Consider the following 10,751-nt stretch of genomic DNA (forward strand, 5'->3'; position numbering starts at 1 on the left):
ATTAATATTATATATATATATATCCCACTGTGTAGGCCTTGGAACTTGCTATGTAGAGCAGGCTGGCCTCAAAATCAGAGAGCTGCCTGCCTCTGCTGGGATCAAAGGTGGGTGCCACCATGACTGGCCTTTGTCTTTTTGAGATAGGCTCTCACTCTGTAGCCCACGGTGTCCTGGAACTCAAGTAATTCAGGCTGGCTTTGAATCCTCAGTCATCCTCCAACTCAGCCTCCCAAGTGCTGTGATTACAGGAAATGTCTACGTCCAGCTCCAAATATTGTACTTTGGGAATAGCCCCCAAACTTCTCAAGTCCCAGCCATAGCTAGCTATAGTACTGCTTTTAAAGCACCAGTCCTCTGAAAAACAGGCCTAGTTTCAAGAAGCAGCTGTCACTTACCATATGATACATATGACACATTTTTGTCCTTCACTTTTCTCACAAAATGATGTAAGATCAAAATGGACATGATATCTCCCTTAAAGAACTCTTTGGAGGTATCTTAGTTACTTTTCTGTTGCTGTGTCAGAAACACCACCACAGAAGGGTGCGCCACCACGCCCAGCATGTATTATTTTTATTTTATGTGTATGAGTGTATTGTCTGCATGTAGGTAGGTGCACCCATGTCTCGAAATGCCTGAGGAAGACAGAAGAGGGTGCTGGATCCCTTTGGAACTGGAGTTATAGACAGTTGTTAGCTGCCATGTGGGTGCTGGGAATCGAACCCGAGTCCTCTGCAACAGCAGTGAGCAATCGCTCCAACCCCTTAAAATTAAAAATTTTAAAAAAAGAAAAAAAAACTTGAAGAAATTCAGTCAATTGGCTGACTTGTCTGATGGCATATACAACATAGGGAGGTGACTTGTAGCACACATCATTACTGATGCTCATGTTGAAGACTTAGCCTTCTTCCAAACAGTGTAAAATACCCACAGTTCCAAGTATGAAGGACACCCTTTGAGAATTCCACTGGACAATATAGTAGCCCAGCTGTTCTTCATAGAGTGACAGGGCTCCTATCAAATTGACACAGTTCCCCTGTGTGAAATATTTCCCACCTTGTTTCAGTATTCTCATTGACAGGCCGAGAATCAGTCTGAGAAACTCCCATGTGGAATCTTCTGGAGATGTGGAGGTTGGGACAGCTGCCAAATCATTAATCACAGAATCGTGTTCTCTCCTTCCTTTATTCTACCTCTTCAGGACTGGAATACAGTCTAGGAAAACCTGATAGCAGTCTCCTTAAGATTGTCTAAGACATCACAGCATGTTCTTCGAATATATTTCTTACATCCATCAATCACCATTGCATCAATCTCTACCATAGTGACCATCTTTGGTTTCATCTTGACTATTTCACATAACACATCCCCATCACCACCTCTCAAAACCAGTATGTTTTTGTCAGTGTAATCTTCTTTGCCACTACCCATAATGGCCAGGGTATATGCCAAGTCATTCTCGGCCAAATTAACATCTCCACTGAGGATGAGAATATTTCTAAACAGCTTCGTGTGTAGAATTTTAATGATCTGATCAGGTGAATCTTCATCTTATTAGTGTCATACAGCAGTAGGCCAGTACTCCTAGAACTATGGTGGTAAACTTCACTGGACAACTACTGTCCTCTCTGTTCTTTCGTCTTTTAAGGCTGTCAGTTTCTTGTTTGCCCTGCAGGTCACTGTCTTTAACTCTGAAGGTCCAGCAACACCAGTCCATGTGGGTAAATTCTCAAATTGACAAAGCTGACATTTTTGTTGGTGTAGGTTGTTAAACAACTGTGGTCCTCCCAGGTGTGCAGGACTCCAGCGTCCCCTGTCGGAAAATGGACTGAAGGCTTTGAGGCTGGACGTCTAGGCGGGACCCTGTGCCATGCCTGAGGGAGGTGGCCAGGGAAGACTAGGGGATTGTCAGCTGAGTCAGGCAACAGGCTCCGCCCCATCTTTAAATAATCAAATTCTTTTAAAAAGCAGGGATGGTGTCATGTTCATCCTTTCCCTCCTAACACATGACACAATGACTTGTACACTGTAGTCTCCAAAATTGTTGGAATAAGTTGATTAATGTAATGAAGTAGAACTTTTGAAGTTTTTTTTTTCTTCCCCGGAGTTGAGGACCGAACCCAGGGCCTTGAGGCTTGCTAGGTAAGCGCTCTCCCACTGGAGCTAAATCCCTAACCCCATGAACTCTGAAGATTTTACTAGGATATTTTGGACTTTTTCCCGAGTTCGAATTACAGCGAAGGAAGGAAGGATTAAAAAGGTTTGGGATGACACAGTTTCTTAGGAGTCAGCTTTGGAGGTGACAGAGGAAAACTAAAACGGAGAAACATTACACTGGCAGGCAAAACAGTCGGAGTCTTTTAGTCATGGAACTTACAGTCCATAATATTGTCCTATCACAATATACAATATGATCCTATTATCACATTTACAGAGTTTTTGAATTAGTTCTTGCCCATTCCTTTCAATAAATAGGCATTAAGAGCAGCTTATTTAACTGTGAGTTTCAGAGCTAAAACTCTGTAAATGTCGAAAGAATAAATGATGAGGCACAGAGAAGTGAAGTAGCCTAGGGGAGGTAGCGGCTAATTCCAACTTCAGAGTTGCTTTCCAGCAGCAGAGCAACGCACTACCGGAAATCAGCAAGCTCCATATCCCCGAGGCCTGGGCTTTCCACCCCACAAGCTGCGGGGAAACAAGAGGCATATATGAGACCGTTCCACGCAAGTCAGCAGTCCAGCCGGTGGAGGAGCCACACAACCTCTCAACTGTGACCCCAGTCAACCCAAACTGCCCAGCTCTCCAGCCGGGTATCTACTGGGAACCCTGACTTCCCAGAAAGGTGCCGTTCCAGGGGAGATCCCAGTAACCCCGGAAGGATCTCCTGGCTGGAGCCAGGCCATAACCGGCAAGGCGCGCCTGGAGACTACAATTCCCAGGGGCACGGGGCTCGACCCCGGTCCTAACGGGGGTCGGGGGGTGGGTGTAGGAGCTCAGAGGAAACTACAATTCCCAGCAGCCACGGGGCTCAACTCCGGTCCAAAACGGGAAAGGAGCACAGCGAAGACTACAATTCCCGGCGGCCACCGGACTCGAGCCGGCCGTAAACCGGGGGGGGGGGGGGGGGGGGGATATTTAGTGTGGCCCCATTGAGATTAGGGACAAAGAGACCCGGCAGTCACCGGACTCGAGTCCGGGGGAGGAGCGCAGCGGAGACTACAATTCCCAGCGGCCACGGGGCTGGGGCGGAGCGCTGACCGAAAGATTCCTGAAAGAGTCAGTTGGGCGGGTCTCCCGCAGCCCTGCCTTGACTGCGAGGGCCGCGACGCTCACGCGGCTACAGGCTGCCTTCGTCCACCTGGGACTCCTGTCTGCCAAGATGCCGAAGGCCAAGTCTGTGGCGAGCGGCCGCCGGCGCAAGCGGCAGGAGCAGCGCCGGGAGCTGAAGCATGCTGGAGGTGCGCGGTGGAGGAAATCGGGCTGGCCGCATCTGGGTGCCCACTGAGGTGCGGAAGCGGAGACCCGCTGTGGCCTGCGCTCCATGCGGCTCCGACTCCGGTGTGCGCCAGCGCAGACCCTGCCCTTTTCCCGACCTGGGCTTACCTGCCAGCGGATGGACTTAAAGCTGCGAGTCGGCCCGGCCCGAGCAGGACCGCTGGTGGCCTTGTGGGTGCAGAAATATCTCCCCTCCCATCATCTGCGCTTCTCCTGGACTGGCTGGGTTCGATTCTCAGTTGGGAAATTAAGTCTACTTCGTGTTTTATTCCAGGACTCATGTTCAACACAGGGATCGGGCAGCACATTTTGAAAAATCCTCTCATTGTTAACAGCATTATCGAAAAGGTGGGTGTCGAAAAGGAAAGGCAGAGAGTTGTTAGGTTATTAATCTTTTTTTAAAAAAATTTTTATTTTTATTTTATGTGTATGAGTGTATTGCCTGCATGTAGGTAAGTAAGTGCACCCGTGTCGTGCAGTGCCCCCGGAGGACAGAAAAGGCCGTTCGATCCCCTGGAAATGGAGTTAGGGACAGTTGTTAGCTGCCGTGTGGGTGCTGGGATTCGAACCAGGGTCTTCTGCAAGAACAGCCAGTGTTAACCGCTGAATCATCTCTCCAGCCCCATTAATCTTATTCTTAGGATTACTTAAGCCTGGCACATTGCTATATACCCCTAATCCCAGCATTTGAGAAGCTCAGGCAAGATGATCTTGTGTTCAAAGCCAGCCTGTGCTACATAGACCCTGAGAAAAACTGAACATGGAGAGGAAGCTCTGTAATTATCTGTTGAATGAGTTAAGAATAGTCTGGGATTCGCATGCTGTCTTTTGATACTTCCTTCTGATTCTGTTTCCGCGGACCCACAAGTCTTTCTGTGGATTTTCCTCTTCCTAGGTGGACTTTATTTGTACTTCGATTCCACGTTATCCTTTAAACACTTTCTTGGCGATGTGTTTTGTTTTGAGACCCGGTTTCATGTGCCTGTCCTCAAACTCCGTTTGTAGACAAAGCTGGCCTTGAACTCCTGATTCTCTTACCTCCACTTTCCAAGTACTTATTCTTCTAATCACTTTGTAAGCACCATTTCACTTGTTATTTATTCCAGAGTTTAAACTTATGTGGGTTTTTTTTTTTTTTTGGTCTTTTTGAGACAGGGTCTCCCTGTAGCCCTAGCTGGCCTGGATTTGCTATGGAGACCAGGCTGGCCTTGAACTCACAGAGATCCGCCTGCCTCTGCCTCCCGAGTGCTGGGATTAAAGGCGTGAGGCACCGTGCCAGCCTTAAATTTACGTTTAAATCACACAGTAAGTCTGTTCCCCAGAAAATATGGTACTGCTATAAATTATTTGGAATATTCCTCTTATATAGGTTATTTTGTTGTTATGGATGATTACTAGAAAATGGCACAAAATTACCTTTTTTTTTGACACAGGGTCTCCCTGTAGCTCCAGGTGTCCTGGAACTCACTAGGTAAATGAGGCTGGCCATGAACTAACAGCCTCTGCCTCCCAGGTGCTGGGATTAAAGGCGTGTGCCACTGGAATCATTTCCAAGGGAGAAAGCCGGAAGCCATTAATGGGTCTTCTTGCTATTCCTCTTTTCCTGACTCCAGAAACTGAGTAGTAGTCCCTTAGGTTAGGAAATGTAGATTTTCATTTATACCTGAAGTACTTTTTTTAACTACATGTATCATGAAGAAATCTAAAGATGAAGTCAGTAAAATCTCATAACTGAGCAATGATAAGCAAAGATGGTCATTTATAAACTGTGTTTAGATGTGCCAGATGAGATGAAGTGGTTCTGCTTGTTTTTAGGCTGCTCTCAGACCAACTGATGTGGTGTTGGAAGTTGGGCCTGGAACTGGCAACATGACTGTAAAGCTATTAGAAAAGGCAAAAAAGGTAAAAAAGGAATTTCATGTGTTAGTATCAGACAAGCTGAGCTGGTTTACAAATATAAATGTTTGGATGAATAGTTTTTTTTTCTTCTTTTTTTCTTTTGAGACAGGGTCTCACTGTGTAGCCCTGGCTGGCTTGGGACTTGCTCTGTAGACCAGGCTGGACCTGAACTCACAGAGATCTCCCTGCCTCTGCCTATGGAATGCTGGGATCAAAGGTGTGGCCACCACATCCAGTCCCCTTAATTGCTATTATTTTATTTTATTTATTTATTTTGTCTGTCTTATGAGTAAATTTTAGAATATTCCCAAGGCAAGAAAATATCCTTTTCTCATTATGAAAGGCCGAGAGTCACTATTGAGAGACTTACTTCATCCATTACAAGTTTGCATTTGGATGGCGTGAGTTTCTTTTTGGATAAAATTTGGGTTACTCATACCCTTCAGACTCAGAAATGTCTGGCTCTGGGCATTGCATTAGGCTTTTTCTTTCTTTTTTTTTTCCACTTATTTAATAATCACATAATTAGAAGAAGCATTAGAACAGCACTGACATATTCAATAACAATTTCCAGAGCAAAGATGAATCACCTCCAAAATTGGCTGTAAATTTTTAGGTTCACAGTTGAATTAATACAGCTATACAATATTAATTGCTATTATTTTATTTATTTAAAATTTCTTTATTATTTTTATTTTATGTGTGGGTGCTGGGATTTGAACCTGGGTCTTCTGCAAGAACAACCAGTGTTCTTAACCTCTGAGCCATCTCTCCATCCCCTAATTGCTATCATTTTAATAGCAACTCTTGACCCCTTACTAGACATTTTATCTCTGAAAATGAGATGGATTAGTCAGAAAAACAAAAACTATACTTGGTATATTGACAGGGAATTTAATATAGGAGTGGGTTATATATTTATTAGAGGGGTTAGCAGAATAAAACGGGAACATTGAGATAACCCAAAGTAATTTTATTTTTAAATATTTTTTTATTTTATGTGTATAAGTATATTGCATGTAAGTGTACCCGTGTCATGCAATGCCTGAGGAGGTCAGAGAGGGTGTTGGATTCCCCTGGAACTGGAGTTACAGTTAGTTGTTAGCTGTCCTAGGAATTGAACCCAGGTCCTCTGCAATAGCAGCCAGTGCTTTTAACTAATGAGCCATCTCTCTAGCCCCAACCCAAACTAATTTTTTTTTTTTTTTTTGGCTTTTTGAGTCAGGGTCTCCCTGTAGCCCCCACTGACCTGGAACTCGCTATGTAGACCAGACTAGCTAGTAGATTTTGAACTCACAGAGATCTGCCTGCCTCTGCCTCCCAAGTACTGGGATTAAAGGTGTATACCACCACTCCTGGCTACCAACCCAAACTAATTTTAAATAGCAACTGGCTACCCGTAAGCATTGGGGAGCAAAGCAAAGAATAATTAGGGCTGAGTTCAACAGAAGACCTGTAGAGCCAGCGCTCAGGCTTGTGGAATTACAGTCCCTATAGAGTACAGCAATGATAAAGAATGGGTCTAGAGCCAAGCAGCACAAGCGTCTACTTGTAGACATGGTCTTGGAAGTCAGCAAAACTTGAGCTGATTTTATTACCCTAATTTCAGCCTCACCCATTTTTGTTTGAGATGTTGTGCCATGTGTTCTCGATCTCAGTTAATGCCAGAACTCGGAGCAGTAAGTCCTTGTGTGCTCCTGCCTAAAAACACCGACTGCAAAAACATACTGTGTATTCTTTTCATCATCTGTTCTGTTAACAAAGCATGGGAACAGATGAAATGGGTAATTCTTTTATTTGGGTAAAACTCATGTAGCTTTTCTGGGTGTTACTGTGTTGTTTAAAGTGGTAGAATACAGTTGAAGCGATGATGATGGAATGGTTGGAAAAAGCTTAAATTATGTAAATTGTAAGAGTTACTGCTTGGACGGTAAAAGATGAATTATTTCATAATCAAGCTATTTTGTTATGAATTTAGGTAGTTGCCTGCGAACTTGACCCAAGGCTTGTAGCTGAACTTCACAAAAGAGTTCAGGGCACGTGAGTATATCTAAAGGAGTTAAAGTACACTAAAGTACATTTCAGTGTCATGAAACAACATTCTTTTAAACTTTCTTTATCATCAGGCCTCTAGCCAGCAAACTTCAGGTATTGGTGGGAGACGTGTTGAAATCGGATTTGCCATTCTTTGATACTTGCGTGGCAAACTTGCCTTATCAGGTACTCTTTGGATGATCAGATTCAAGTGCATGTCTGCTGTTTTTCCTCAAAATTAACTAGTAATTCTCTTTCAGATCTCATCTCCTTTTGTCTTCAAGTTGTTGCTGCACCGGCCTTTTTTCAGGTTTGTCTAAAGAACAGTTAATGCTAAATTTTAAAAAGATAATTTAGCCAGGAACACACCAAACACAATTAAAAAAACTACTAGAGAATTTTGTAGGAAATGCTGATTTCTGGGCCAGGGATGTAGCTCAGTTGATAGAATGCTTGAAGCCCTGGGTGTTCTGACCCCAGCATCACATAAAACTCAGCATGGTGGTGGGTGCCTATAACCTAGCACCTGGGAGACAGAGGCAGGAGCATTAGTAGTTCATGCTCATCTTTGGCTATAGAGCTGGTTCAGGCCCAGCCTAGGCTATGTGATACCGTTTCAGAGAAACAAAACACAAAAGGAAAAAAACAATACTGATGTCTTGGGAGGTCTTTGAGATGCTAAGTTTTTTTTTTTTTTTAATTTATTATTTTTATTTTATGTGTATGAGCATATTGGTTGCATGTATGTGAGTGCATATGTGTGGTGCGATGCCATGGAGTTCAGAAGAGAGTTTCAGATTCCCCTGGAACTGGAGTTAAGGACTGTTCGTTGCCGCCATGTGGGTGCTGGGAATCGAACCTGGGTCCTCTGCAAGAGCAGTCAGTGCTCTTAACCATTGAGCCATTTCTCCAGCCCCGAGATGATACGTTATCTAAGGCAGTAAATGTGTGCATTTTCATGTAGCCCCAGCTGACTTGGAACTTACTACTTAGGGATCAGGCTTGATCTCACAGAGATTGCCTACCTCTGCCTCTGGCGTTTGGGGATTTAAAGTGTGCGCCACCATGCCCAGCTACTTACAGTGGCTTCTTAACTGGTTACTGTAATAGTTCTTTTTTTTCTTTATGTGTATGAGTATATTGCCTGCATGTGTGTAAGTGCACCCATATGTGCAATGCCCATGGAGATTAGAAGAGGTCATTAGGTCCCTTGGAACTGGAATTACAGAAGGTTGTTAGTCACCATGTGGGACTAACTTTGCTGGGAATTGAACCCAGGTCCTCTGCAAGAACAGCCAGTGCTCTTAACTGCTGAGCCATCTCTCCAGCCCCTATAATAGTATATTTTATAGCAGTGGCTTTCAAACTCAAGTTAAATAGCCCCTTGGTGTTTATAAAATATAAATTGTGGATTCATGACCATTAGCCAATTGAAACAAATCAATTTAATGTTTGTGTGTTTGCATGTCATAGTGCACATTTGGAGGTCAGAGGATAACTTGTGGCAGTTGGTTCTCTTCCACCAAGTGGGTCCTGGGAATCCAACTCACATCATCAGGCTTGGCACCAAGTGCCTTTACCTATGGGTCATCCCGCCCCTCTCTCTTTCCCTCCTTTTAAATGACATGGAATAGATGATATCAGAAGGCAGGTGCATATGGTCTGGGTGCCTAGAGTGTCACAAAAGTTTTGTTTGATTTTAAACATGTAGTATACTGTGGAGACTGAGGTAAGAGGATTGCAAATTCAAGGCCTGCCTTGGCAACTTTATGAGACTCTCAAAAGCAGAAGAAAGGGCTGGAGATGTAGCTCAGTGGTAAGATTTTCGTGGTAGGCATGAGGCCTTTAGTCCCCAGTGTCTCTGTCTCTGTCTCTGTCTCTGTCTCTCTCTCTGTCAAAATACAGCTTTGCAGATGCTCTTCTATTCACTAACCTCTAAAAATGCCCCCATTGCTTGCAGAAGAAAAAGACACAACATTGCAATTCCAGCTACACTACAAATACAGTTTTGTTATGAGATCAACTTTGTTTTTCAGAAGGAATCATAGACAATACAGGTCTGAAATAGTTGCTCACCTGATCACTGAAAGCAAGCCATCTTCCTTGGGGTTAGCAGTACAGCTATTGGAAAATAAAATGAGGCTACTGTGGTTAATAACACTAAGGCTCAAAGTGTTCTACCTCCTTATCACATTGTTAATCAGATACTGTTTTGCTATTTGCCTCCCAGGATGACTCACTGCAGTTAAATATAGCTGTCGTGGAGAATGACCATTTTTTTTCCCCTTTCTGCTTTTCAGATGTGCTATACTTATGTTTCAAAGAGAATTTGCTCTCCGTTTAGTTGCAAAACCTGGAGATAAACTATACTGCAGGCTATCGATTAATACACAGCTTTTAGCACGTGTGGACCATCTAATGAAGGTCAGTGATTTTTTTATTATTGAAGTAATCTAGTTTAATTTGTCCTTGAGCAACTGTGTTGTTGTGTGTGGCGGGTCCGTGGTCGCGCGCTGCTGGGCGCCGGCTCTACTCTCCGTGGCTGGAAGTGCAGGCGGGGCTCAGCAGATCGGCAAGCCCATGCCGGGCACTGGCGAGTGCAGACTCCTCGGGGGGCTGCAAGCTGCCCGGCGGGTTTGGCGCCAAGCTGCGGGACACTCCTTCTGTGCACGCGATCCGTTGGCCACCGGATCACGAGGGGAGGTGCAGGAACGGCGAAAGCAAGACCTTCGCGAGTGGTTGTTGATGGAAGGATAGCCCCCTCCGGGGACACTGAATCACAGACTGGTCACAGGCACAGTAGAACACAGGATTCAGTGATACAGCTTCAGACAAGTTCAGTGATGCAGCTCCGATTTATTAGGGGGAAACGAGAGAATTTATAGTGTGGAGGCAGTAGCAAAAGCCTTAGCTGATAGGTGCTCCTAGGATGCTTATTTTACATAGGGCGGTGGGCTTCTATCAGGCTATCAGACAATGCCTGATTAAAACCTGGTAGTTTCTATTCCAGAGGTCATGTATCTGTGGCGGGCACTTCTAAGGTGAGCCAGGAAGAGAGGCAGGAGGCACCCTGCTGGAAAGGGGAGTCTCTGTCACATCAACCATTAAAGGTACCTAGGACACCTTCTATATACATCTATATCAAGGAATATACATGCACTGGCGTGGCTGTGCACGCCTTTAATCCCAGCACTCAGGAGGCAGAGGTTAGTGGATCTCTGTGAGATTGAGGCCAGCCTGGTCTACAAAGAACATTTCTAGGACAGAGGGAAGGAGAGAGGGAAGGAGGGAAGGAGAGAGGGAGGAAGGGAGGGAGGGAG

At 44.7% G+C, this 10,751-nt stretch overlaps 1 protein-coding gene and 1 pseudogene across 4 annotated transcripts in view; one reads left to right on the forward strand and one right to left on the reverse strand.

Moving 5' to 3' along the window:
• Positions 1-888: 888 nt before the first annotated feature.
• LOC103724599 lies at positions 889-2,656 on the reverse strand (annotated as a pseudogene).
• Positions 2,657-3,248: 592 nt separating this feature from the next.
• Dimt1 (DIMT1 rRNA methyltransferase and ribosome maturation factor) overlaps positions 3,249-10,751 on the forward strand; it is a 19,115-nt gene continuing 11,612 nt past the window's right edge. The window contains exons 1-7 of one of the 4 annotated variants that reach the window (XM_008856325.3): positions 3,249-3,461; positions 3,773-3,846; positions 5,314-5,400; positions 7,376-7,437; positions 7,524-7,617; positions 7,692-7,741; positions 9,732-9,855. In XM_008856325.3, coding sequence (XP_008854547.1) covers positions 3,383-3,461; positions 3,773-3,846; positions 5,314-5,400; positions 7,376-7,437; positions 7,524-7,617; positions 7,692-7,741; positions 9,732-9,855 — 570 coding nt within the window. In that variant the 5' untranslated portion in view covers positions 3,249-3,382. The other 3 variants (XM_008856331.3, XM_029557894.1, XM_029557896.1) reach the window with 3 other exon arrangements.

This window comes from Nannospalax galili, unplaced genomic scaffold (genome assembly GCF_000622305.1).
Source record: "Nannospalax galili isolate Female #2095 unplaced genomic scaffold, S.galili_v1.0 scaffold751, whole genome shotgun sequence".
In the NCBI taxonomy this organism is placed as follows: Eukaryota; Metazoa; Chordata; class Mammalia; order Rodentia; family Spalacidae; genus Nannospalax; species Nannospalax galili.